At 44.3% G+C, this 27,391-nt stretch overlaps 4 protein-coding genes across 10 annotated transcripts; 3 read left to right on the forward strand and 1 right to left on the reverse strand.

The window, feature by feature from the left end:
• Positions 1-2,790: 2,790 nt before the first annotated feature.
• On the reverse strand, positions 2,791-4,199 carry mrpl32 (mitochondrial ribosomal protein L32). 2 transcript variants are annotated; one of them, XM_084705423.1, is made up of 4 exons: positions 4,027-4,047; positions 3,884-3,929; positions 3,473-3,663; positions 2,791-3,326 (listed from the first exon to the last, which is right to left on the reverse strand). In XM_084705423.1, exons 1-4 carry the CDS (start codon positions 4,030-4,032, stop codon positions 3,072-3,074), a joined length of 498 nt encoding a protein of 165 aa, XP_084561549.1. In that variant the 5' UTR covers positions 4,033-4,047; the 3' UTR covers positions 2,791-3,071. The 2 variants fall into 2 exon arrangements, with proteins under 2 accessions (XP_084561549.1, XP_084561541.1); XM_084705415.1 differs by having other exon boundaries at positions 3,884-4,199.
• psma2a (proteasome 20S subunit alpha 2a) lies at positions 4,175-6,445 on the forward strand. Its single transcript, XM_084705403.1, has 8 exons — positions 4,175-4,307; positions 4,685-4,761; positions 4,939-5,071; positions 5,287-5,409; positions 5,577-5,658; positions 5,821-5,894; positions 6,001-6,058; positions 6,178-6,445. The coding sequence occupies exons 1-8, from the start codon at positions 4,267-4,269 to the stop codon at positions 6,292-6,294; spliced, it is 705 nt and encodes a 234-aa protein (XP_084561529.1). The 5' UTR covers positions 4,175-4,266; the 3' UTR covers positions 6,295-6,445.
• A 529-nt stretch (positions 6,446-6,974) lies between these two features.
• Positions 6,975-20,582, forward strand: atad2 (ATPase family AAA domain containing 2). 4 transcript variants are annotated; one of them, XM_084705365.1, is made up of 28 exons: positions 6,975-7,312; positions 7,607-7,761; positions 7,881-7,933; positions 8,035-8,188; positions 8,425-8,506; positions 11,248-11,335; positions 11,414-11,590; positions 11,848-11,965; positions 12,549-12,665; positions 12,823-12,931; positions 13,053-13,168; positions 13,328-13,502; positions 13,648-13,736; positions 14,163-14,322; positions 14,480-14,570; positions 14,817-15,131; positions 15,309-15,432; positions 15,599-15,785; positions 15,998-16,183; positions 16,297-16,432; positions 16,816-17,012; positions 17,994-18,153; positions 18,304-18,426; positions 18,578-18,724; positions 18,968-19,564; positions 19,697-19,830; positions 19,941-20,069; positions 20,405-20,582. In XM_084705365.1, exons 1-28 carry the CDS (start codon positions 7,139-7,141, stop codon positions 20,435-20,437), a joined length of 4,326 nt encoding a protein of 1,441 aa, XP_084561491.1. In that variant the 5' UTR covers positions 6,975-7,138; the 3' UTR covers positions 20,438-20,582. The 4 variants fall into 4 exon arrangements, with proteins under 4 accessions (XP_084561491.1, XP_084561508.1, XP_084561517.1 ...); XM_084705382.1 differs by having other exon boundaries at positions 18,971-19,564; XM_084705391.1 differs by having other exon boundaries at positions 11,420-11,590.
• Positions 20,583-21,195: 613 nt separating this feature from the next.
• Positions 21,196-27,332, forward strand: zhx1 (zinc fingers and homeoboxes 1). Of its 3 annotated transcripts, none has more exons than XM_084705438.1 (3): positions 21,196-21,540; positions 21,988-22,250; positions 22,388-27,332. In XM_084705438.1, exons 2-3 carry the CDS (start codon positions 22,088-22,090, stop codon positions 24,781-24,783), a joined length of 2,559 nt encoding a protein of 852 aa, XP_084561564.1. In that variant the 5' UTR covers positions 21,196-21,540; positions 21,988-22,087; the 3' UTR covers positions 24,784-27,332. The 3 variants fall into 3 exon arrangements, with proteins under 3 accessions (XP_084561564.1, XP_084561556.1, XP_084561572.1); XM_084705430.1 differs by having other exon boundaries at positions 21,991-22,250; XM_084705446.1 differs by having other exon boundaries at positions 22,068-22,250.
• Positions 27,333-27,391: the final 59 nt, after the last annotated feature.

Here is a 27,391-nt window from a genome sequence, read left to right on the forward strand (position 1 = left end):
AGAGGAGGAAAAAGAAGAGGAGCAAGGGTATGTGGTGGTGGAGTAGGGGGAAGAGGCCGAGGAGGACGAAGGCATCATGCTGTGGCCGATGAAATTCGGGCTACACTTGTGGACCATGTGGTCAACCTTGGCCTCACAATGGCAGAGGCAGGTGATTGAGTTCAGCCTAATGTGCCACGCTCTACAGGGTCCTCTATCATCCAAACATTCCGCAGGGAAAACAGGTATGTGCTCAGTCTACCATGGAATTATTGATGGTAGTTACTGTAACTGTAGTATTAGAATGTATATGTAATTAAAGTCAAAGTAAAACAACTAATTACAAATTATAATAGTCTATTTGTGAATTCTGATGTTTAGGACTGGGCGATAACCTGGTGTGGGTGGCAGAAAAGCAATTCTCAACCAACAGCAAGAACAAGAAATCTGCAACATTGTCATGGCAAACAATGCTATCACACTGAGAGAATCCGGACCATAATCTTAGAGGACAATGCTGGCATCTTCCAGGACGTAAACGCTGTCAGCATCTCGACAATTGACAGGGTCCTGAATCGAAATCAGATGAATATGAAGCAACTGTACAGAGTACCATTTGAGAGGAACTAAGAGAACGAAGGAGCTGCGCTACCAGTATGTACAGGTAAAGAAGTGGTGTGCACTACGCCTAGTATATTGTGCAGTCAGTGTTGTGCATTGTATATTATTACGTAGTACCAGTTAGCAATGTAGCATAGAGCCCAGTTACAGTATTGAACTTGCAGAGAACACAGAACATTTCCATGTAATTTGTTGTATGATTCTACTGCTTACATAACCATTTTGTTTACTGTTTTGTAGAGAATAATGGAACTGGAGGCGAATGAGACCCCTCACACCCTCATTTTTGTGGATGAAGCTGGCTTCAACCTGGCCAAAGGAAGACGGCGTGGCTGTAATATCGTTGGCCACCGGGCAACGGTGAATGTCCCAGGCCAGCGCGGGGGCAACATCACCATGTGTGCTGCCATTTCGTAGAATGGTGTAGTCACCCACATTCCCAGTTTTGGCCCATAAAATACACAGAAGCTCCTGGTGTTCTTGGACCGACTGCACTCCGATCTTATCCCTCTAAATGAGAGGGGTTTGGTAGGGCCTCACTTGCCTACATTTGTCATTGTGTGGGACAATGTAAGCTTTCACCGTGGCCATCCAAGAATGGTGATGGGGCTCTTATCACCCTACTCCCCACTCCTCAATCCTATCAAGGAGTGTTTTTTCTGCGTGGAGGTGGGGGGGTCTATGAGCATCGGGCTCAAAACCAGAGGTCCCTGCTCCTGTCAATGGATGCTGCTTGTGGTGATGTCACAGCAGATCAGTGCAGGGGATGGTTGCGGCATGCACTACGATTCTTCCCCTGTTGCATCGCAAGGGAGAACATCAGATGCGATGTAGATTGGAAATCTGTGGCCAGACAGACAGGAGCGCGAGGATGAGCAGGAGAATGAGGACAACAACTAATATAACTCCAGCTTTGCTTTAAAGTACTTTCTTACTATATTTGTTGGTAGTGTAGGCCGTGCATAATTTCAGTTTGTGCTTGCGTATTGTATGACAGTATATTGTGCTGTACACATTTTCTGTTAACCACGATGTATAGCAATTACAGTATTCTGGAAAGAAAAACATTTACTACAGTAACCAGTGTCAAATAACTGAGCCAAGATTGAAATGTGTACATGACAGGGTTTTTCTATGGTCCACTGCCATACTGACAAAACATCTAAACAGTTTGACCTGCGGTGTTTACACAATAGCAAAGGAACACATTTTGGGGGCACTGACTATTTGTATGAGAAATTGATTTAGTTTTGAGTTGTCTGTTTTAGGAGAGAGATGACCCTCTGCAGGTGTTCCATGGTGATTTGCTGAACAATCTAGGTTATTTTGGCAAATGTAAACCTTTAAGAATGTCGTCTTTTTTTCTCTCGAGATGAGCCAAAGCAATCGAGAAGGAACTTTTCATTTTGGGGGCACTGACTATTTATATGAGAAAATTATTTGGTTTTGAAGCATGAGTTAACTGTTTTGGGAGAGGTATGACCTTTTGAAGGTGATTTATGTATTTGTGCTGAACCATATTGGCAATTTTACCAAATCCCCTTGAAGCTTTGAGAATTTAATTTTTGTTTCAAGAATTGAGCCAAAGCAATGGAGAAAAACTGTAAAGGACTTTACTTACCTGGAACTGTTGAAACAATTGGCTACTCCAATCTTGGAACAGGTATGCATGCATCTTTTGGTCAAATTAATTATAATTGACCCGTCTGTTAGTGAGGCACCAGTCTCAAGATGCACGGCATTCTGCAACATTCTAAAACGACTTCTACAGATTTCTAATGCAATGCAAAAACGGAGTAACAGAGTAACAATTTGCCAACTGACTAGTTACAAACTACTGTATAGAAATAAGCCACATTATCGCGTATTTGTCAGAGTTGGAGAGTACTTTGTAGAGCGGCAGTAGTGTTTCCTGTGAGAGGGAAGTCTTCCTCTCTTCCAGATGGTCAGTCACAGGTGTCATGGCAGACAAATGTGTGGCAAGAGGTACTGATCTGGCTGCAGATCTAAATGTGGCGTTGATCATATTGGTTGATTCTTCCTGGGCTGCTGTAACTTCTGGAGCACCCAGCTGAGCTGACCTCTTTTGAGAGTCTCTTAGCAAGAACTGAAAGGACTGAGGAAAATGACTAACCAGTTTCAATAGCGATCATGAAAATTCTTAAAAATGAGTTAATCAATGACAAAGGGTCTCAAGACTGAAAACTTTATTTATAATAAGGTATTCTTTTAAATAATGCTAAAGCTGCATGTTCTTAACGTGTAAGGAATTCATAATTTATACACAGTGGCCCTTATATTTCGTTATGAGTGGAAATAAACCCAAGAAGAACCTGGTATGGGAAGTCACTATCAAAAAGGCAGAGCATGGTTGATGATGCAACCAAGTCAAATGGAATCCATTAATATTTGTTCATCCACAAACAGCGAAAGAATGTCACGGCACAACCCCAATAAACTGGCTACCACTCTTAGTAAAGGTTGAACCAGGAGGGGCGTTTCCTGTTCCTTTCCACTATTCTCTTGTCCTTGTCAGCTTCCCCTGGCGTCTCATTCTCATACAGCACCACTGTTTCAAGAGCTGGGCCGTTCAGGGGCTTGCCCTCCATGGTCTTGATCTGTGCCCGGATAACAGCTGTCTCCCTTCGAACCTTTTCATAGCAGAACCCGCACAGGATGTGCTTCTGTTTCAGGTGACCACACTCCTGACATGGCTCAATGTTGTTCTGGAGTTGTGTCATAGGGAGGTAGGGAAAGAGAGAGAGAGATAAGGAATTATATACCATACATGAAATTCTGTTGTCAAGAGTTGTGATAATCATACATTGTGATAAAGACATTGTGATAATCTTGAGAATGTCACAGCCCTTACTTGGACTTTGATGAGTTTTGTCTCATCTCTCCTCCTAGTCCTGTTGATTTCTATTGTGCGTCTCTTCTTGGGTGCTGCCATCCAGAACACATTGTCCAGAAAGCTGGGCTCTGTGGTCAGCTCATTCTCCTCTCTCTCATCATCCAGGGGCTGAGGGAAGAGACTTGAACCCTGGACAACCAAGGCTGGGGCTTGGTAGAATAAATAGTAGATAATACAATAAATTAACTTATCCTAGTTATACACAATCATTCGACATTGTGAACCTAAACTTACCAATGACACCAAAGTGATTTCAGTTGCACTAGCGTTAGCACCCTTCGATTGTGTTGTAATGTGGTAGCAAACAGGTTAGCTAGCTAGCTCGACTAATGTTACATAAAATATAACCGTATGAAGGTTCCAACTCACCGAGTTGTCTATCAAGTCCTGTGGCTTGTGCAAGTCTGCTCTCCAACTGTAATAAAGAACGGCTGAGAAAATTCACGAAACCAGACAAATGTATCATTTTAGAGGTGTTCATGCTGGTTTTCGACTCATGTCACGCAACTCACGGTCATTTGGGTCTGATACGTCATAGCACTGCGACAATAACCCCTTAAAAACGGGAATAGTAGTTATAACACAACATTTTTAAGTATTTCCTTTCCTTTATTTCTGTCTATGTTACAAAAATATGTAAGTAGGCAATATATACAGAACATTTTGTCCTAATGCCTCGAAAGCTTTTGCTTTAGACGCATAAACAGCTGCATCATCGATACGCGACGGCTAATCCCAGTGAATGAGCAAAGATGGCAGAAAGAGGCTACAGTTTCTCACTCACGACATTCAGGTAACTTTAAATGATTGCGTTTATTGTTAACTCTACACGTTAGAAGGGAGTATACGCTTTTCAAAACTAACTCGATCGGTGTTCGTTAGTTGAAACGTCTACGACATTTGTGTTCGCAGTATGCGATGCTGCATCGTCATTGTTGATCACGTATACAAGTCAATTGTGCTTCACAATCAAAAACCCGTTCAATTGAAAGGCTAAAGTGTTGCTTCTGCGCAGCTAGCAGTGCTGAGGTAGCCAAATGTATTTCAACGGCAGCTTCAAATGTCTAGTTTATCTACCACATTGATAGTTAGCTAAAAGACCGTGTGACTTTCGCTTTCATTTTTGAAAGCTCGGTTTACAGACCTGTTACTTTGCTTTTTCCCACACAGCCCTTCAGGAAAACTGGTTCAGATTGAGTATGCACTTGCAGCAGTAGCAGCTGGAGCTCCCTCAGTTGGAATCAAAGGTTAATATCCCGGTGTCTTAAAAATACATCGGTCTATAACATTTTACTAACCATGACTATTTATGCAACTATCTTCCATGCCATTGTCACATTGCCATCATCCTTAATATTTCTGTCCTTAACTCACCAAATTACAGATTTGAGGCGGTTGATGATAGATGACTGTTTCCCTTTCAGCAACAAATGGAGTCGTTTTGGCAACAGAGAAGAAACAGAAATCAATACTGTATGATGAGCAGAGTGTTCACAAGGTTGAGCCCATAACCAAACACATTGGCATGGTCTACAGTGGCATGGGCCCAGACTACAGGTACATACAATAAAGTGATAACACTTGTTTAGTACTTTTAATTGTAACGGTTACTTTTAATGAATAACAATGCATATGCTGCAGATGTCCATTCCATATGCTGAGACATAAGTTGAGAGTATATCATGTATAGTCAACCGCTAAGCCTTGAGATACTCTGGGCTTGCTTGTGAGTATGGATACAACAGATATGAGTAAAGTGAATGTCTTTTCAGGGTGCTGTTAAGAAGAGCGCGTAAGCTGGCCCAGCAGTACTTTCTGGTGTATCAGGAGCCAATCCCCACAGCCCAGCTGGTCCAGAGGGTCGCCTCTGTTATGCAGGAATACACACAATCAGGGTAAGGTGTATATGAATAAATATCTCATAAATTATTGAATGTATTACTGGTTGATGGTCAAACCAAACCAAGGCTGGTATATTTGTTGCTGGTGTGAATCATGCATTTGCTCTTGTGGAAAAAAATTGTCAGCATCAGAGTCATCATATTTTGTGTTTTGTTAACAGTGGTGTAAGACCCTTTGGAGTTTCATTGTTGATCGCTGGATGGGATGAAGACCACCCACACCTCTTCCAGTCAGACCCCTCAGTATGTTTCTAATTGTCTGCCAATTAAATAGTATTTCATCTATTGTAGTTTGATCTAAATTGATGAAATATATAAAATAATAAGGTAATCATACTGTATCTGACTACAGTCTGTTGTCTCAGTGCCCATCTCTCCTGAACATGAAACTTATATTATGTCCAGGGTGCATATTTTGCTTGGAAAGCTACAGCGATGGGAAAGAGCTACGTCAATGGAAAAACATTCCTCGAGAAAAGGTACGATAAAAAACCTAAACATTAATTAGTAATTGAAGAAATGTATTTGGCAAATAATGATTGGATTTATAGTAATAAGTTCAATCAACAATTTGTCCTTTCATAGGTATAACAATGACCTGGAACTTGAGGATGCAATCCATACAGCAATCCTTACGTTGAAGGTCTGTTTGTGTAAATATTGTTTGACTATATGACTGAACATTCTGTTTACATTTTTTTTTTTAACTAGCATCCTTTGTTACCATTTGTAAATGACATGGATATGTTTCATGTGTTACAGGAAAGTTTTGAGGGTCAGATGACTGAGGAGAACATTGAGGTGGGGATCTGCAACGAGGCTGGTTTCAGGAGACTCACTCCGGCAGAGGTCAAGGACTACCTGGCAGCTATTGCTTAAAACATTGCCCCTTGACATAGTTGTCTAATTCAGTGGTTTATCAGTTTTCATAAACATACCCACACACTTTGCAGTTTAGCAACATTTCTTTGATTTGTATTTCTCCTTTGACACTTGTTGACCCACTACCAAATAAAATGGTGATAATGTATTCCTATTATATTTGCCTTTGTTGATGATGGATTGATTGCAAGTACCTTTGTAGGTTTCATGGTTGTTTTGATTATTTAAATATTACGTTATTAGTCTAGTGTTCTTTATAAGACAGTAACACCAAGACATGGGCTATAATAATTTTGTCATTTATTAAATAACTGGTTGTTATTTTCAAGTAGCTACATCGTTGATGTTTTTGCTGAAGTTAAATATTTCTCAGATTATGGGCACGACCCATTTGGTTTACCAAAATGCGCATTTTGCAAGGCGCGCTAAATGTAACCCCTTGCACTTCCCCCCCAAATATGCCTCATATCCTTCCACTTTCCAACGCTGTTACAAAATATTCGTCCAGACCGGCGTTAAAATAGCCTTGAGTACATAATCTATTGTTATTCAATCCAAACTTGTATCGATACATCACCTTGATTTTTTATTTTGAAATTGTGTTAAATCAGGCTGATGTAGTATCGGGGGGGCCTATATTTCCAGTCGGATGTACACTGGACACGGTAGTTCATCTGTTCGTGACGTTTATGGCGCCAGAAATCAAGGTTTGGGAGAAGGGGTGTGCGCAAACCAGCAAACTATGTCCCTGAATTTAGAAAGATATTAAGGATTATTGAATAGTTTCATATTTTGTGTATAATACTTTTATGCTTACGTGAAAGAAGCATCATATATTAAAATGGTGATGCTACGCAGCAGCAGCGGGGGCACAGAACCAGCAACTCCGAAGAATCCTGACTTGGATATCAGCTCTGAGTTTCTGTCATTAGTTCCCGCTTCGCAGCGAAAGTCAACCAGGTTGAAAAGGGGCCTCGATGACAGCTGCAGCAGCCCTGAAAACATCACGCAAAATGTGAGTTTCTTTGTGAAAGCTAACAAGTTTTTAAGAGTATTTTGCTAGGACGTTAGCTACATAGCTTACGATGTAAGGACACGGAGAGCTTATAGGTTCAGCTGTGCTAGTGTTGTTGATCACTTGGCCAAGTTAGCATGCTAACTGCCGTGCGTGTGTGTTAATGTATAAACATGTACGAAGCTAAATCGAAAGAGACAGCTAACCTTAGATCAATTACAAGTTTGTCGCTTTAAAATATACAGCTAAGTAAGACTGCGTGTTCATGGATGTGTGGTCCGCCCAAACGCACAGGGTCACTTGGTGGTAAAGGAGGAGAACGGCAGGACCCGGGGAAGCCTGCAGACCAGGGGGCAGAGAGTCAAGCATGAGGTGTCATTTGCTGAAATGAATGGCAAGATTCCGCAGCACCCACTAGCAGAGAGCAAAACTAGCGAACATAGTACAAGGTGACTCCTGGTACATCACTGTCTGTTGTTTGGACCTCTTTGCAGGAAACGGTACGAGATAGTACTGCACTGTTCTGTACTTAAATGTCAAACTTCTAACACCATTCCTCTGTCCTCAGAAGATCTCCAAGATTGCAGGGAGATGGGAAAGCATCTAGCGACAAGCAAGCAGGTAATTGGATTTAAGATGTAATGCAGCAGGTCAGTTCAACAGCAACTTGAAAGTATTTCTTTGATGTGTGCTATTTCTATTTCCTATGGTCCAATTTACAGATGAGGTTGAGGAAGAATCGACTCCTAAACGGACCCACTTTGGACTGCGTAGCAGGGACAAAGACAGTGCTGCTGCACGACGCAGTTCCAGTATCACAAGATCCAAGAGGAACTCTAGAAATCAGTCTGTTCTTTATGACAGACTCATCACTAAGTACGACCACTGAACTCAGTCCCGTAAAGCCACAAATACCCCCTTGAAAGTGAATGTAACAAAAGCTAATTTGGTTGAGCTACCATACACAGTTTTGTTGAATAGATTCCAATGCAATTTACACTGTCCTTTCAGCCCTTCTGAGTTACACCAGCCTACATCTTTATTGTCAGGCTGTTATGTTTCAGTTCAAAGAATATTTGATAAGTCAAGTTTCTTTTTGTTCTCCTCCACAGTACAGCTGAGGCTGTGTTGCAGAAAATGGACGACATGCAGAAAATGCGACGCCGGTTAAGAAGCAGGGACACTCAAGAGGAGGTAAGGTCCTGGTTTACACAAACACACACACACACAAAGGGCCCTATCTTGCACCCAGCGCAATTGACTTTGTCAACGACGCAAGTATGATTTCTAGTTTGCACTCGACGCAAATCTGACTTTTCCCTCCACAGACGCACGTCGGTAAAGTATTTTGCAGTTTCAGAAAAACAATTCTGCCACTGACGACAAAACGTAGCCTAAAGTCAATGGCGCGTTATACAGATGCTCTTTTAAGGGCGCAAGCTTGGACCGTGCGCACTTCTGGCACGGCCAGGGTCTTTATGCGAAGCTACGTTACATTGTTTTGCTTTATGGCGTGTTAAATTTTTTCAATGATAAAGATTTTCATGAAAAATCTATGTATGTGAACTTTATTTGTAACAATTATGGCAATTTCCTCCCACGCATGTTTAACTGAAGCTAATTTGGGTGGGTTTCTTCTTCCATCAGAATCAGAATTCGGTTTATTCCCCATGTAGCTTATATTACACAAACATGGATTTTACTGTGGCGCGAAGGTGCATAAAATAAACATATACAGGTCTTAACTTAAGTAAAAAAGTACAATAGTTAAACTAACTCTAAGAACTAAACAATTTTAAAATATAACAATTTAAGAAATAAAAGACATGATAATACGAATTTGCATGTGCAGGCAATTTATTACAATGAGAAAACTGCTCTGCCTTCCCATACAATGTCACTTCTCCATCTGTTACGGCCCTGACAAGAACGTTGGCTGTGAACCGCTCCTGGCATGCGCTTGGCAAATCCGCCATTATAATAGCAATCTGCCATGGATCAAGCGCTGCTTTTAAAGGGAATGTGAGGTGATGCTCTGATTGGTTTATTGCACGTTACACCCAAACCACACCCATTAGTAATGTAGCTACTTTGGACCAACCCATTTTAGATTTGCACCAGGCGCAGTCATTTATCCCGCCGGCAAAATAGCAACCCTGCCAGAGTCCTGCCCACAAAGTTACTTGCGCTTTGCGTTTTGATACTGCTTTTCAGATCGTTAAAGTGGAACTGACTGATTTATGAAGTAAGGCTCATTATTATTAAAATAAGATCACAAACCTTTTATCAAACAACTAAAAGAGCTAAATGTTCCATTTGTAAATAAAAACGTTTTAAACTTTACTACTGAACTACAGGGCTTTGAATCGTCATGTTTGTGATGTCACAAGATTAACATTGACAGATTGACAACACAGAGGTAGAAATGGCTTCAAATGAACCAGCTAAAAAACTATGCAAAGGGGGGTGTTATTGTATAGCCCCAGGTTGTACAAACAAATTTTACAGGATAGAAGGCATTCACTATCGTGTCCTAACCCTCAAGCGGCAACCGGTTTTATGAAAATGGCTTGTAGCTATGAAGGGCCAAAGCCAGTTTACATTTACATGTATTAATTGACATTTGTTCATCAGTTGCCCCCAGATTCAGAGTTTGCAGTGATCACTTTACAGAAGTGGATTATATTTATGAACCTGTTACATAGGCTACACACACTGGCATTTTTGACATAGCTAGCTCTAGCTCCTAAATTCACAGATATGATTGTAGCTTAATATTTAACACACAAAGCTAGCTCCGTAACGTTAGCTACATACACTGTAGTTTGTTATCTTTAACCTAGCAAACAAGTTAACAACTCGACCAGTGAGCATGTTTCACACAACTTTAATGTAACAGTACTAGTAGCTGAAACTTACCAGCTATTTATAGGGCTCCAAACTTTCAAGTTTAAGTATTTTATTTTCAGATGCACAGAACAACACAGGGTCCAACCAAGCACTGAAATTCTTAGGACAAGACAACGCAAGGCTACCCAGCATAACATGACATATAAGTACTCAGATCATAGGTTACACGTATGATAATCTAACAAATATAATATACTAAACCTCCTAAATATACAAAATAATAAACAAAACAGTCTAGTAAACCGATGATACACATTATCCTATGACGACCTTATTACCTATACTGACCTAACCAAACATCTTTCAGGGAAAGCATGGCCACCTCTAAAAGATCTTTCAGCATGGGGAAGAGCCAGTGGTCAATGATGCATGATAATTTTGGTGGACGACCAACACCATGGTCATGCAGGTCTGCCTCTATGATCAGATCAATTCTGTCTCTGTTGGCATTGTCGTGCAGTTATGACAAGTAGCCTACTAGTTAGTTGTCAAGTAGCCTACACCACTCGGTGTTGTTCAACCTGTCAGTTTTAACTATATTTATATCTTCCGACAAAACCACATTTTCTATATTATATGAAACAACTGAGGGAACATAATTACGTATTGGTTCGAAAGCATACGCCATGAAATGAACAGGGATAGGTATGATGGGTCAATCTTCTTACATTTCTTTATGTAGTTTGGCAGGTTCAAATTTAGTGCAACCATTCTCGTGCCGTCAGCTGTATATGTAATTTATACGTAATATCTTCCTATTCTTTTTAAGTACATAATTTACACTACAGCTATACATTTTTCTATAATATGGCATACAGTTTTGTTATATTTTTTATGACTAAATGTATATACTATTATAATATCACTGTGTCTAATCGTGATTCAGTTCTACTTTAAAATAGGGCCCAAAGCCTGTCAGAGGGTTACCAAACTAAATTTGGATGAACACAGGTTAAAAGGTTAGACATTGCTGTAGTAGAGGAACATAATAAAATAATGACTTTTTTGTATTTATTATTTTGTAGCTAGGGATGTACACAAGGGCCAAGAGAAAGAGGTCTTCTGAGAGGACAGATGAGGATAATGAAAACACTCAGAAGAAGGAGAACGGAGGTAAGTTTCAGTTTGAGCTTTTTAATTTTCATCTACTGAGTTCTATTAGTCTTCTTGCTCTAAATCTCCTTTGTTTAGCCACAGATTACAGTGAAGATGAGGAGGTAGAAGAAGATGAGGAAGGCAACAACGAGGCTGATGATGATGATGATGATGATAATGAGGACGATGGTGAAGATGAGGAGGGGGACAATCAGAAACGCTATGATTTCAGGCAAAGGAAAGCTGTGGTTCGCTACCAGGCTCCACAGGACGGTTCGTGCAAAGCTTGTATTGCCTGCATTTGTCGCTTCATCAATGTATTATTGATAATCAACACACAAAATGTAGAACTGAAAAATGAGGAAAGCTCTACCTCCTAGAATAATATATTACAGACAAAAATATATATTTTTTAATTTATGTAGATTCCTTTCATGTTGTTATTGTACTATAACATCAATTGTAATATCTATATCTATAAGGAAAACAAATACAAATCTAATAATCCCCCCATGCCTCTCCATCGCTAGAGCCCAGGAAACCGCCCATGTACTTCAAGGGTCACTCGTCCCCCGCCAGGACAAGGAGGCGGTTCAGGTTCAGCACCTCCGGGCCAAGGAGCCCCTACAACAGAAGGAGGAGCAGCAGGTATGCCAGCTGCAGCACCACACACACTACATACACCCTGAACACTGGAGGCATAGACCATAACTCATATCTTTCACACATACACGGACACACTAGGCCTAGATCAGGTTTCCCGAATGCAGACTAAGGATTGATCTAGGTCTAAGGATACCTATAAATGGACAATGTCACAATGTGTTTTGAAGGCTGACTAGAGTACAACGTGTTCAGGAGATGTCAGTCTTTTATATTTATGTTGAATGCAGTAGAAAACCCTTGCAATCTTTTCTTAATGTGCCTTTTCTTGATGTGAATCCTTCGTAGTGGGTTTGTTAGGTAAGCTGTTGGACCAGCCTTTAGCTGTTATTAGGACCTCCATAATGGAATAGGCACTGTGGTAGGTAGGCTGCATGGAGTGGGGTACTGTGTGTCCATGGGGTTAACATGTTGAAATAACCACGTCATGGTTCTTAGCTTAAGGCCATCCAGTTGTCGTAGGAAGTGGTTCCATCTTTTGTGACTAGTCGTTCCTAGCATGACTCTGTGACTTTGCCCTGATCCCAGTGAAACTGACAAATAGACTGATGTGCTTCTCGGCCCGTAGAAGACGACACGCCATCCACAGCAGCGACTCCACGTCTTCTTCTGCCTCTTCCTCCTCCTCGGATGAGGAGAAGTTCCAGAGGAGAAGGAGCAAGAACAGAAACAGACCGATAAACAGGTGAAACGGTGATCGCTGCTTGGCCGGTTTCACCACAGGCATAAGGAACACAGTGCTATCTATCACTAAGATTCCTAATTCCACAGTGCTCCTGTAGTTAGTCTGGATGATGTTTCTTTTCCAATTGTGCGGTACTCATTCCTCCGCTGCATCCCAGGTGCCTGCCCATGAATTTGGTGAAGGAGGATCTGTTGGGAATCCACAAGGACAGGATTAAGATTGGGGCTAGTCTGGCCGACGTCGACCCCATGCAAATTGACCAGACGGTGAGTTTGATTTCTTCCTGGTGGGAATTAATTCCATCAGTTCAGTAACTTCCTGGACATCACTTTGATTAAAAATATTTCTAGATAGACTTAAGCCAATTCCCTATGTGGGTTTTTCCAGGTGCGTTTTGACAGCATCGGGGGTCTGACCACACACATTTCCGCCCTGAAGGAAATGGTGGTCTTTCCTCTGCTCTACCCCGAGGTGTTCGAGAGGTTCAAAATCCAACCACCGAGGTAAAGAAACAATGGAGGAACCAGGATAGAATGATGCTGTGAATTTAAAGCTGCGTTCAAAAGCTGAAACTTGGCTTGGAACTGTTAATGATTTGCTCATATGTTTAGGTATACAAATACGTTGCTTATGGTGTGCGTGTTTTTCCTCCTCCCCCTCAGGGGCTGTCTGTTTTACGGCCCACCGGGGACAGGGAAGACCCTGGTGGCACGAGCACTGTCTAACGAGTGCAGCCAGGGGGATAAGAAGGTGGCCTTTTTCATGAGGAAGGGAGCCGACTGTCTTAGCAAGTGGGTGGGAGAGTCTGAGCGCCAGCTACGACTGCTCTTCGACCAGGTGAGGACCTCCCCGGCAGCAGCACTGCCAGGAAACCTCCATGACAAACAAATCCCCTGGGGAGGGGGGGGGTCTGGGTGCTGGGGAGATGGGCAAGTGTGTACGTACTAATCAAACCTATCAATTTTGCTGCTCCATTCCCTAGGCTTATCAGATGCGGCCAGCCATCATATTCTTCGATGAGATAGATGGTTTGGCTCCGGTCAGGTCCAGCAGGCAGGATCAGATACACAGGTGAGGTCACACACGAGTCAGGACATCTGCTGTCAGCTTCCCCAAGGTGCCCCAAAGTTATCGAAGAGGGATACAAAAATATTTGTTTTGCTATTTCTTTTATGGCTTTATTGGACAGAGACAGTTACAAAGAGACAGGAAATGTATGGGAGAGAGAGAGGGGAAGGCTTGCAGAAATGGCCCGAGCAGGATTTGAACCCGGGCAGCTGCGTTAGGGCCTCAGTCCATATGGTACGCACCCAACCCGGTGAGCTACCGGGGCTAAAAATAATTGAGATAAATAAGTATCGTTTTCGATAATCTGGATATAAAGAAATGCAATAAATTATATCGGAAACCCAGGTCCATATGTGCAGAAGACCCTGTGCTGACGTAGCTGCAGCGTCCTAGCTGATGCGTGTCCCTGTGCTGTGTGGTTCACTGCAGCTCCATTGTGTCCACCCTGCTGGCCCTGATGGATGGGCTGGACAGCCGTGGAGAGGTGGTGGTGATCGGAGCCACCAACCGGCTGGATGCCATCGACCCCGCCCTGAGGCGGCCCGGGCGCTTCGACAGGGAGTTCCTGTTCAGTCTCCCAGACAGAGAAGTAGGAAGACACAAAGATGATTCATGATCTGTTATATTTATATATATATATACGTGTGTGTGTGTATGAGCAGTCTTGGGGGGTGGGGAGATGTATATTTAACTGAAATATCACAATGGCAGTGTAATGTTTGAATTATTTGACCTGGCCTCCGCAGGCACGTAAGGACATTTTGAAGATCCACACCAGACAGTGGGACCCTCAACCATCTGATGCTTTCCTGGAGGAACTGGCAGACAAGTGTGTTGGTATGTCCAACGTTGATTTAAAAATGACTTGCACTCTATGAAAGTCCTCATATGAGGCCTGACTTCCCAGTCTACACCTACGCAAAGAATGCCAATGGAGATTTTCCCTCAAAAGTGAATCTTCGCTCTATATTAGATTTACTTATCTGGTAAACTATTACTGAAGTGAAGCTGTGTACTAGAGGGGATCCACACAGACAAGTCCCCCCCCCCCCCCCTCACAACCCCCGTCCGTCCGTCTCCTAGGATACTGCGGCGCCGACATCAAGGCGGTGTGTGGCGAGGCGGCGCTGTGCGCCCTCAGGAGGCGCTACCCTCAGATCTACTCCTCCTCCCAGAAACTCCTGCTCGACGTCTCCACCATCTGTATCGGCTCCCGGGACTTCCTGTCGGCCATGCGTCGGACCATGCCCGCCTCCCAGAGGGCCGTGGCCAGTCCGGCCAAGGCGTTGACGCCGGTGGTACAGCCGTTAATGGGCACGGCCCTGAAGAATGTTCTGGAAGTCCTCGGAAAGCTCTTCCCCCACGTTGAACAGGGCCTCAAGAGGAAGAAAGATTCCGGTGGGTCAAGAATGACAAAATGGTGCTGTTTCGCACCCTTTTACTCCCTTGTAGTTTTGTAATGGTACAATTTTCTAGCTTTGCAAGACAACAAGGGAAAGAAAAAAAAAACTATGTGAAGCAGTGTGCCTATGATGTAATTTGATGGTATTCTACATCTTCGTGTCTCTGGAACAGGTGTTCCTGGAGGTGTGTTTGAGGATGATCTGATGTTCAGTGAGGACGAGGACTCCATCGTTAGCCCTAAGGATCTCCATCACCCTCTGCCCAGGCCAGCCAGAGAGTTCCTGAGCTTCCACAGGTGGGCCACAGTTTGACTCTTCTGTCTAGAGCTCTCACATGTCTGTTGGAAAGTACCAAGCTATCAACTATCCTTTTGCTTGGTATAGTAATCACACGTGCTAACATCTCTTGTCTCCCTCTTTCACTTTCTCTCCCTGCATCTCTCCCTCCCTGCATCTGTCCAGGAGTGTGTTGAGCCAGCCCACCTCCTACCGCCCACGGCTGCTGCTGTCAGGTCGCCCCGGGTCGGGTCAGAGCGCCCACCTGGCCCCGGCCGTGCTCCACGCCCTGGAGAAGTTCAGCGTGTACACCCTGGACGTGGCTGTGCTGCTGGGGGTCAGCTCCACCAGCCCCGAGGAGGCCTGCGCCCAGGTGGGTAGTGGCGCAGGGCTAGTCCCAGGCCCTTTGGAGGTCATCTTTGTGACTTCGCTCTTTGGTCTTTACAGTCTGTTGGACTTGGTTTCTCAAAACTGCAGACTAAAGACCAAGAACTGTACTCCTCCTTTTCTTTCTTTTCCTCTCTCTCCCCTCTCCTCTCCTTCTCCCCTCCTGTCTCCATCTCTTCCTTTGTCTCTGTCCTGTAGATATTCTGCGAGGCCAAGCGTACGTCCCCCAGCATCCTGTATATGCCCCACATCCAGCAGTGGTGGGTGACCATGGGCGCTGCCCTGAGAGCCACCTTCCTCAGCCTGCTCAGCGCCATCCCCTCCTTCTCGCCAGTGCTGCTGCTGGCCACATGCAGCCTGCCGCATGCAGACCTGGCCTACGAGGTCGGACACCACACATGACCACACACACCTTGCAGCCTGCTCCACACAGACCCATCCCACTTTGTACACGCGCCCTGCCCCAAAGCTAATCTGTGTTGTCTGTCCTTGTTCAGATCCAGGACCTGTTCCGTATGGAGTACGGGGAGGTCTACCACGTCCAGCCCCCAACCCAGAAGGAGAGGAGGAACTTCTTTGAAGACCTTATCCTCAACCAAGCAGCCAAAGCCCCTGTATCAAAGAGAAAAGCAGGTAAGATGCTCTAGTACATTATTTTTGTTGTTTTTATTATCATTAAACCTAAACAATGTTTTTGCGCCTCATTTGAAACATTGAGTGAGCATGTATACTTGATTCAACAACAGTTAGCTCCGATCAAGTAATTTGATTGGACAAGAGGCATTCCACAAGTGCTGATATTTGCCAGTACACTGGGAATTTTAACTACACTTGTACCACCAGCACTAGTCCCATTTGTGAAGGACAATGTTTGTGTTGCTTGGCAACAGTACAGAGGAGTTGTGGAACTATTTTTTGTGTTGGCCAAATAAATGATGAAATAATAAACACACTCTTGGGATATCACTTTCATTTACGAGGACCCTAATGTTTGCCCTTGCTGTCCCTCCCTCCAGTGTTACAGGCCCTGGAGGTGCTACCTGTGGCCCCTGCACCTCCCCCTCGCCAGCTGACCGAGAAGGAGCAACAGCGGCTGGAGGAACAGGAAGAGGACACTCTCAGGGAGCTCCGCCTCTTCCTGCGGGACGTCACCAACCGGCTGTCTCTTGACAAGCGATTCAAGGCCTTCACCAAGCCTGTGGACCTGGGGGAGGTGAGTGTCTGGGGCATAAGGGTGGTGGCTGGGGACATTGCTCAGTTCTAATGGTGATTAGACTCACTGTCCAGAGCTCATGTAGGGCGAACTGAGTGTTGCTCTGTCTACAGTTATTGTGATTTATTGCTGGTGCTGTCAGGCCAAATAGTGTCCTAGGGACAAATACTGTCCTACCTGACATCACAATGCAGTTCCGCAATGCCGACCTTAAATTCCTGAGATATCTACACATGCTAGCAGGAAACTGTCATGGTTGCTATACTGGTTACTAGGTAGGAAGTTTTGTATTTAGGCTTATTTAAACCAGTTTATTCTACTCTACTATTTGAAGTTTTCACTAGTTCTAGCTGGTGCTAGCTAGCTAGTTGTTTTCGTCAAAAAAATTACTTATTTAACATACATTTTAACAGACTGGGAAGGCAACACGTATAGTATTCTACCTGCACGAATTGCTGTCTCAGGAATGTCGAACGAGTGAAAACTTTAAATAGTACAGTAGAATAAACTGGTTTATAAGCCTAAATACAAAACTTCCTACCTAGTAACCAGTATCTCAGAAATTTAAGGTCGGCATAGCGACGGACGCGTCCTTGCTTCGGAACGGTCATGTGACATCAGGTAGGACAGTATTTGGCCCTAGGACACTATTTGGCCTGACAGTGCCATTTGTTGTATTTATTTATTTTTGGACAGTATATTCTTTATTTATATTATATTCATTTTTTTTGTATGTTATATTTGTACAATTTTTGTCGCCTTGTGATCATGCTGGATGTTGCCTTACCTTGTCTTAAGAATTGTGTTACCCAGAATGACCTGTTTTATGAGGTGCATATGACAAACAAATCTCTGAGAACTTTGATGTGAATAGCCCATGCACAGAGTGGACAAGTGCACACTTCAGTGTCACCTCCATCATTCACAGGTGGTGATCCTGTGTTTTAATTATATATGTTTTAACTTTTTCCTCCGGGACAGGTTCCAGACTATGCTACAGTGATCAAGCAGCCTATGGACCTATCCACCATCATCTCCAGGATCGACCTGCACCAGTACGGGACTGCCAAGGAGTTCCTCCACGAAGTGGACCTCATCTGGCAGAACGCCCTTGAGTACAACCCTGACAGAGACCCTTCAGGTAGGAAAGTTCCCAACCCCTCACAAGACAATTATTCTCACGATATCATCCATTTTATTATACAGTAACATTGTCATGATGGTGTGCGTTTGAGATTTCTTAATTGCTGAAGTAAAACAACCAAACGTCAAAACGTGTTTGTTCTTCCAGACCGTCAGATTCGCCAGCGTGCCTGCGCTCTGAAGGACACAGTCCACGCCATCATCCGAGACGAGCTGGACGAAGACTTTGAGAAGATCTGTGAAGACATCAAGGAGTCACGCAGCACAAGAGGTGAGTGTGCTTCATGTTCCCTGTCTGGAAAGACCCACAATACGCTAGACCATTTCAACAAAACTGTCATTAAGTGTTAAGTAAATGCACCCCTGTGGAGTTTGTGTCTCAAAAACGTCCCTGAGACAGCCTCCCCTTGTGTTCCCTGTAGGCTGCTCAAAGTCAAGGTTCGCTCCGTCCTACTACCATGTTCTGCCCAGACAGCCCCAGGCAGTGGAGCCCCCCACCGCTGAGGCTGCCCCTCCCAGAGACCTGCCACAGGCCTCTCTTGCAGTCGCCAGCACTCCTCGACACCCAGGTACCACCTACTGATGCCCCTGGGAATACCAGCAATACAGAACTACAATACTTAATATCACTAATCAACCTGACATCTAGCTATGTTATTTGTATTTGTCTGTGGTTCTTTAGGTCCCTTTTTAGAGGGGTACGGTTCATTAGGAAGATGCTTCCTTGATTTTCAGTCCCGTACAATCAAACTGGTTCATTCAAATTCCTTGCGTCTTGTTCCAGTGTTTCTCAAAGTGGCTTGTTCCCACAGCAGCCTATAGGAGGAAGAGGAGGAAGGGCCGCTGGTGCAACGGCTACCTGACCAGGAAGAAGGCTTCTCCTCACGCATCCAAAGACGACTCAAACCTGCCTGACTCTGGGGAAGACGACGAGGAGGAGGAAGAGGAGGCTGATGGAAAAGTGATGGAGAGTGAGGAAGGTGAAGAGCAGGAAACAGAGGGATTTGATGCTGAGCATGCCCAGATGGAGAAGGAGAGCCAGCCAATGGAGGAGGAGGAGGCTGGGGAGATGGCCACTCGGGAACCTGCAAAGAGGGACAAAGCAAACAGCCATGTGCCAGGGGAGGGTGGAGACGGGAACAGCCAGGCTGCAGTAAAAGGGGGAGAACAGACCTGCCAGGCGACATTGGAAGGGGGAGAAAGGAACAGCCAAGTGTCAACGAAGGGTGGAGACCAGAGGAGCTGTTCCCCCTTTAAAGCGGGAGACCAGAAGCTCCATGGCCCAGTAGAGGGAGGGGATCAGAGCAGCCAGGGCCCGTCAGACGAAGGAGAACAAGGCCAGAAGTCCACCACTCAGATCACCGAACCTGAGACACTAAAGCCAGCTGTGGAGGAGGAGGCGAGTACAGGTTAGTGCTAAAACATAACCACTGCCGAGTCACCAAGTGCTTTGCTTGTGCCAAGAATGCTGCTGGCTAAGTGCTGTTTGTTAATATGTTCATGGGCTCCAGTAAGTCCTGTTTTTTTGTGTCATGTCTCAGAGAAGGGCACAAGGCGTATGACCCGTGGCCAGAAGAGCCAAGTTCTGCAACAGCAGATGATCGATGTGGACAGAGCCCTGGAGATCCTGGACCAGAAGATACCTCCACTCGTCGTGGACAGAGATAAGCTTAAGGTGAAATATCGCTGCCATGCTTTTCCAGCAAGGAACATTACCCATTCGGATAAATCAGCCTCTGCTGTATTGTGGTCAGTTGGTATAGAAGCCGCTTTCTTGTGTTTCAGGAGCTGCTACTGAGAGTGGTTTCGAAAACAGAGGGCTATGAGGTCTATCAGCTAGAGAAGCTATACGCTCTGCTGTCTCAGAGCATCTACAGACACCGCAGAGACTATGACAAGACCAGTCTCCTACAGGTTGGTTGTTTATTCAGTTTTTCTGCCTTCTTTTCCTAAAAGTCTGGACATGTTGACATCAGATCTAAAACAGGCATGTAATCAAAATACAGGATATCTGAATGTGTATGGACAGCTGTGGTTCACAGCTAAAAATGAAGAACGCTATCTGCAGTTTCCAATTGTCCACTTACATAAAAATATAGATGTGAGATGAGATTTTAATTAAACATTCAAAGAGCCCCAAGTAAGACCTCACATCTTCTTTTTTCTTGTATGAAACCACAAAATTGTATTATTTATTTCAAATAATTTCATTTGTGTTTACGCATTTTGGCCTCTTTGTGTCTTTCTAGGAGATGGAGAAAGAAATTGAAGATTTTTGCTAGTCACAATGATATGACCTGCTAAAAGGACCCACACTTTTTTGCTTAAAAATTTATGAATTTTGATAGAAATATACAGATTGTATTTTGTGTATTTCCCATGAATTGTTTTTTAAAATTCTGTTTAATTAAAGGTTGACACATTTGATTAGAGTGGTCTTTCTCTTCTTTTAAATGTGTCACGCAACAACAGTGTAATGCCGCTAAAAAGACATTTCACCTGTGTTGCTGACTTGTAAGGAGAGGATTCTGAGGCTGAGACAGACATGAGATATGTCAGATATATGTCTGACCAAGCAGTGTGACAAAAAAATAACCCATTCTTCACCAGCAACAAGCTTGTTGATAAATCATGTTGGGCTTTGCTTTTACAGACCGAATGCCAGTGGATATGGCTGTGCTTGTGAATGTTTCTTTCTGGAGTTAATTTATTTTTCACTAAAGGGATCAAAATGGAGGCGGCTAAGCCTAGTGAAATAAAGTTGAAGTGGGCCAGTACTAATTTTTGTATTGTCTCTTCACTCCTGAAAAGGAAAAGTGGCGTGGACATATTTTTAAATTAAAAGGCGCATGTTGTCAGGTCATGTGAGGTCTGCTACTTTGCACTGTCAAATTATACCACGAACTCAATCGAGTCTTATGTCAAGGTTGCGTGTTACAAGAACATGAAACATGATTTTACACATAAGACTTTGATTTTGTCCACTGCAGAGTCGCTGTGGAATGACGTCAAGACGTATCACATTGAATGATGACGCCGTTTCATCATTAAAACTGCCATTAAAAAGAAATGAAATGTAGGTTTGTTGATACATTGCATGACTACATGTGACAGACTTAGTTCACCTTTGGAGCTTGTTGGTGTTTCAACAAGTTTGTTAAGCCGTAGCAGTTAGAAAGTAACTGTTGAGCTAGGGAGAATGTCAAATTCGAGCATCTGCAGACAGCGTTAGACTGGATTCGGCTGACTCCCCTCCACGCACTGTCTCGGAAGACCCACTAGCCTGCGAGTACTGCAGTCCGGCCAGGCGCGGGCTAAACGTCATGCCGAGGGCTCGCTAACCGCAGACCAGAACACATTTAAGACGTTCGCCCCCATTGTTGCTGTAAGCTATGCTTGTTTTAATAAGTTAGCTAGCTGTTGAGCTAGCTTGCTATCAGACCCACGTTAACGTTACCTGACTGCATAGAGTGGCAGACAGTGCACCTATGGTGCGATGAAACAGTACTGCTAGCATTTTGGATAAGCTAACTATAGCTAGCTAGTAGTTATGTATTGTAGAGTAAGCATTGCTATTGCTTTATCGTTTTACAGTATAATGGTTGACATTACCATTATCATAAGACAATGTGATGAGTTTTTTTAAACTAAACTGTAGACAACTGACAAGTTTACATTTACAAGTTCAGTACACAGTGCAATAAATTATTTTATATCACTGTCATTGTCTATGTAAAAACAATGCTTTAAACAGATATCAAAAGGATGACATTCCACAGTTGTATTTCAGAAGTAATACAAATGGAACTGATCTTGCTCTCATGTGTTTCAGCAGGACCATGAGGATGTGAATCCAACCATCTGCTGCGCAAAGACCCAAGTTGGAGGCTAAGTAGATTCTTCTTCTCTCAGTTTCCCAAGGAGTGTGAGCAATGTCCAGCAGGAGGAAATCAACCACACCCTGCATGTTGCTGCCATCTGATGTGGAGGAGCAAGAGGACCCAGACATGGAGGTGAGCGAGGAGAGTGTTGGAGGTACGGATGGCTCCTCTGAGAAAACTGCTGAAGCCCTTGGTCCAGTTGAACCAGACGCAGGTGAGGAGTTAGACTATCAATATGCTCTTAGTGGACAACATCAAATATACATAACACCTAGCCCATATTCTGATAACTAGTATCTCTTGTTGTCTGATTGAACTCAAAGCCTCTTTTCATTCCATGTGTATTTTCAGAGCATGACACCAGTCTACCTGAGGGGGAGGACAGTGTCATTTTTGGAGCAGTCAGACGTAGCAACCATTCAGAGGAGTCCATCAGTGACCTCATTATGGATGGGGGGTTTGTTGAGCCGGATGCTGATGGTAGCGAAGACCCAACCGTAGCTGCAATTTCCCTCAGCAAGACTCCCATCATGAAGATGAAGAGCAAATCCGAATCCAAGAGGATTGCGCTGTCTCTGAAAGCGGCAGAGGAGAGTGATGGCGTAGGGGAGAGTGAGGGAGAGCAGGAACCGATTGAAGCGCCTCTGGGCTCCCTCACGCCGGCAGAGCTGATGAGTCCGCTGCTACATGCCGAGGCGCTAAAACCTGGCCTTTTGTTTAACTTCCCCACCAGCGCTGACCACAAGCAGAAATCCGTGCTGAACTCAGCCTCGATGCTGCCAGCGGGCCTTGCCCAGGTGCTGTCAGCCCTGCAGGCGCAGCAGAGCGCTGCCCAGGCCCAACTCCTCATCCCCCTGAGCAGCATCCCCTCCTACAACGCAGCCATGGACACCAACACTCTACTGGTCAACACTTACAAGAGGTTCCCTTACCCCTCGATGGCAGAGATCCTTGGTCTGGCCTCCCAGACTAAGTTCAGTGAAGAGCAGATCAAGATCTGGTTCTCGGCCCAGCGGCTGAAACATGGAGTGAGCTGGACCCCAGAGGAAGTGGAGGATGCCAGGAGGAAGCAGTTTAATGGCACGGTGCATACAGTACCCCAGACCATTACAGTCATCCCAGCGCACCATCTCTCTGCAGCAGCCAACGGCCTTCAGTCCATCCTCCAGACCTGCCAGATCGTGGGCCAGCCCGGCCTGGTGTTCACCCAGGTGGGCACCACCAGTAGCTTGCCTGTCACCGCCCCCATCACCTTGACAGTGGCTGGGGTCCCCAACCAGAGCCATACCCCTAAGGCCTGCTCAAGCCAAACTAGCCCAGCAGGTAGTGAGTTGAAGAGGGCTACCACAATCCAGCCCCCTTCTCTGACCCCCCAGGAGAACTCCGCCCTCAGCGCCGACCATTTCGGGATGCGACCCAAGAAGTCGAAGGAGCAGTTGGCGGAGCTGAAGGCCAGCTACCTGCGCAACCACTTTGCCAGTGACGCTGAGATTGCCCGTCTGATGAAGCTGACCAACCTGACGAAGGGGGAGATTAAGAAGTGGTTCAGCGACACACGCTACAACCAGCGCAACTCCAAGAACAGCCACGTCATTGTGTTCCACGACGGCAACCGAGGTGGTGGAGGTGGCAACGCCACCATCGTCATCGATTCCAGTGATGAGACTCCTCAGTCCCCTCCCCCCGCAATTCCGCCACCGGTCAAGGAGACACGACCCAAAACCTGGAACCCCTTCCCAGACTTCACCTTGCAGAAGTTCAAGGAGAAGACTCCAGAGCAGCTGGTGGTCCTGGATGAAAGCTACCAGAAGTGCGACATGCCCTCCGACGAGGAGCTGAGCCGACTGAGGACGGAGACCAAGCTGACACGGCGAGAGATCGATGCCTGGTTCACGGAGAAGAGGAAGACCCTAGCTCCCTCGGCAGCTGCTGCCGCTAAGTCCCCTGAACCAGGTGGCGAGCAGATGGATCAAGAGGCAGCAGGCACCTCTCCCTCATCCTCGAGGAAGGGCTGTCAGACCCCACCGGGTGGCAGGCGAGCCAGCAGGGACAAGGTGGTGAAAAAGAGCCCCGAGCAGCTCCACGTCCTGAAGAGCACCTTTGTCCGAACCCAGTGGCCCTCAGCCGAGGACTACGACAGGCTTGCCAAGGAGAGTGGCCTGCCCAGGTCCTACATTGTCAACTGGTTCGGAGACTCGCGCTACGCATGGAAGAACGGGAACCTCAAGTGGTTCTTCTTTTACCAAAGCGGCAACGTGGAGGGCATCAACGGCAATAAGAACAGGAAGCGGCGGGTCCGGAACCGCGGCTGGGGACGTTCCCGGAGCAGGAGGGCCAAAAGGTCCGCTGGCATTGAGAAGTCCCCACCTGTCAAGTTTAAGACGGGCAGGGACATCCTGAAGGAGTACTATCTCAAGCACAAGTACCTGAACGAGCAGGACCTGGACGAGCTGGTGGCCAAGTCCAACATGGGATATGAGCAGGTGAGAGAGTGGTTCGCCGAGGTCCAGCGACGGGAGGACATGGGGACGGACCCGTTTGAGGGAGCTGCTGAGAACGATGAGCAGGAGGGAGGGGAGGACCGAGAGGGGAGGGAGGGGGCAGAGCTAGCACCCGAAGAGCAAAGCAGCACAGTGGTGGAAGAGGAGGATGATGAAGAGGATGATGAAGATGACACTGATGATAGCGAGGCCTGGGAGCCTTCTCGGGGGGTCAGGAGGTCAATGTCGGGCCCAGAGGACCAGTGATGGTCAGATGATCCCAGAAGTCCAACAGCACAACACAAAGAAACCAACAGACTGACAATAATCTGTGTCTTTTAAGGGGCACCAACTGAATAGGTCCCTGGTGTAAACACACAAAACAAGCACCTTTTACACTTACTGTTGTGTAGATGTATTTGTTTCTCTTGCTAATACTACCAGTTGTTACACAGAGTGGACATGACAAGATCAGATGTTTTAATATTGGAAAGAAACTATTTCGTTATGGCTAATGAATAATCGAAAAACCTTGATTTAATCACACTTATGTATGTATGTATATGCATAGAAGTTATATATAACTTCTCTATGTCAGTGAAAGACAGTTAAAACCTTCCAGTGAATCATTTGGAACATGATGAGGATGTTCCGTTGGAAGTTATGGAATGCAAGGAACGGCTGTGCCAAAGTAAATTGAATGTGTTGGTATCTGTGCTACAGATGAGCTGATAGCCGGAGGTCCAGCGTAGCATGGCCTCTTTGGGTAAATTGACATTTGTAGTACAGACAGACGTGCACTTTTGACTCATCACTTGATAAACGTGTGGTGGAATCAAATCTTGATTGGGCACCTTAGATCTCTTACACCATTAAATGGCTGTGAGAGACCAGATCTGTTTTCTCTGAACTAACCAGTATTTTGCCTTTTTTAGTCCTCTGATTGTAAATTCAAGAGGATGAACCACACTGACTGCCCCTGTTGATGTTTCAAATACAAGTCCAGATTGGATATTCATTCAGCACAATAGATCATTATTAACTAGCTTAGCTGCTTTTAACAACATTTAACTATTAACATTGTACCAGTGTCCACATTTATAAAGCTTTGCTGCCTTGAAAGTTTGCATGAATTTTGCATTCATTTAGCATTTGTTACAAAATAAGCTTTATGCAAGTTCAGAAGAGTAAGCTTCAAATGTTTTCTAATTTATGTCCAAATGCATGTTTGCGTACTAACATTGCTTTTATTTTGTCCATGTGCAGAGGGCTCTCTTTGACACTTATTGCAATCTAAATACCAGTTTACTTTGTGTGATTTTCTTTAGTCAGCTTTTTCCACTTCTGTAAGATGTCGTAAATGTCCTAAAAGCCTGTTGGATTGCTGCCTGCTAAATGGTTGAATATATTAATGAGGTAAAGACTGGATATCAACCTTTGGCCTGAGATCTAAAGCTAAATTAAGCCTGGCTCATTAAAATGAGCTCAAGTAAACTGTGGAACAGATTCTTGTCTGAGATGATTCACCAAATACTGTGGTCTTACCGCCACTCTGACCCTGACATCCAACTGAGGGATGGTTTCAGCACCTTTCGAAGAGACACACCTCTGTGCCTGACAGTACTACACATGGCTCATTAATTTTTTAGGGGGAATTTAACAGATAAGCACTGGGAGGAAAGAATGCCTTCTGCTCAAAAAGGTTGATGTTTTGCATGAGCGTCGAGCATATAAGGTGCTTGTGTGCATTTGTTCAAAAGTTTGCATGGACGCTTACTTGTACTGAAGTATATATATCAATAGAGATGTCTATGGCCCTGTCTGAATTCTCTGAAAATGCATCCTTCTTACCCACCTTTTATGTTAGAATAGGTTATCCCTCATCCTTCTTTACACAACAGTTTCCTAATATCAATGTACAGTTAGGGTTCTGTTTAAGCAAGGGAGATATAAGGTTGCATTTTAGAGAATTTTTATGGGTCTGTAGATGCCCCATGAAGTTGAATTTTGAGACTCCATGTCCTTAATTCTATAGTGCATGCAATAATCAAAACAGGAGAGCTGATTTTGTAAATATAATATTTGTTGTATTTGTATTAAGTAGCCCCCATTTTGTATGTTTCTATTTATGATCATGATGAATCCTGTCTTAAGTGTACGACATTGATTTAAATGTACAGGTTTTTGAAATGGATAAAGTTTTAGAGCGTAGTCCTTTTGCAGTGTTCCCTGTGGCTTTGTGTTACACACCTGTCAGCAACACTATGTATACAAGTTACTCCTGTACAGTAGATCAAATGTGTCTATAGAAGTTACAATTGTCTTATACAAGTAGGTAGAAGTACTGTCCTCTTTGCAATTTTTGCAATTTTTCTGTATTTACAAGGAATTCTGTAGTAGTGAGCCGAAGTTGAATACAAAAATTACTTTTAAGAATGTGTCTGACCAGAACTTCAAACATTACAGACTGCACAGTTACTTTTCCCTCTCTATTTAATTGGAACTCTAACTACAGATTGGATAATGCATTTCTTTTCGCAGCTTTATTTATTTATAGTAAAGACTTTGTTTCAGAAAATATTTTGTCACAATGTTAAGTTTCTTAATTGTGTCAAGATTTGAGGAAAGCGTGAAAGATGGTTGCAAACTTTGAAATATAAACCACGGAGATATGTTACTGTGGAGCTTTGAAAAACACTATTGGAATCAGCTTTATCCCATGAGAGATAGACTTTGTACAATGCATTTTTAAGTCTGAATCTTTGGTTAGACAAAATTTATATTTTATACTTGTTTGAGGACAAAATAAAGTACATTTCGATTAAAATACATTCATGCATTGGTCGTCATTTGTAAACATTCTGAAACCTCTCGT

The sequence above is a fragment of the Hypomesus nipponensis genome, chromosome 2 (genome assembly GCF_054491055.1).
Source record: "Hypomesus nipponensis isolate SF chromosome 2, ASM5449105v1, whole genome shotgun sequence".
NCBI classification, from domain to species: domain Eukaryota; kingdom Metazoa; phylum Chordata; class Actinopteri; order Osmeriformes; family Osmeridae; genus Hypomesus; species Hypomesus nipponensis.

Bases quoted from the DNA above. Each gene is read 5' to 3' on its own strand.
- mrpl32 (XM_084705415.1), bottom strand. From the start codon at position 3,995: ATGAACACCTCTAAAATGATACATTTGTCTGGTTTCGTGAATTTTCTC. The intron at 3,664-3,883 runs GTGAGTTGGAAC...TATTCTACCAAG, and splicing joins AGGACTTGATAGACAACTCG to CCCCAGCCTTGGTTGTCCAG. The intron at 3,327-3,472 runs GTAAGGGCTGTG...ACACAACTCCAG, and splicing joins CAAAACTCATCAAAGTCCAA to AACAACATTGAGCCATGTCA.
- psma2a (XM_084705403.1), top strand. From the start codon at position 4,267: ATGGCAGAAAGAGGCTACAGTTTCTCACTCACGACATTCAG. The intron at 4,308-4,684 runs GTAACTTTAAAT...TTTCCCACACAG, and splicing joins TTCTCACTCACGACATTCAG to CCCTTCAGGAAAACTGGTTC. The intron at 6,059-6,177 runs GTCTGTTTGTGT...CATGTGTTACAG, and splicing joins CAGCAATCCTTACGTTGAAG to GAAAGTTTTGAGGGTCAGAT.
- atad2 (XM_084705365.1), top strand. From the start codon at position 7,139: ATGGTGATGCTACGCAGCAGCAGCGGGGGCACAGAACCAGCAACTCCG. The intron at 8,507-11,247 runs GTAAGGTCCTGG...ATTATTTTGTAG, and splicing joins GCAGGGACACTCAAGAGGAG to CTAGGGATGTACACAAGGGC. The intron at 15,132-15,308 runs GTGGGTCAAGAA...TCTCTGGAACAG, and splicing joins CAAGAGGAAGAAAGATTCCG to GTGTTCCTGGAGGTGTGTTT.
- zhx1 (XM_084705438.1), top strand. From the start codon at position 22,088: ATGTCCAGCAGGAGGAAATCAACCACACCCTGCATGTTGCTGCCATCT. The intron at 22,251-22,387 runs GTGAGGAGTTAG...GTGTATTTTCAG, and splicing joins TCCAGTTGAACCAGACGCAG to AGCATGACACCAGTCTACCT.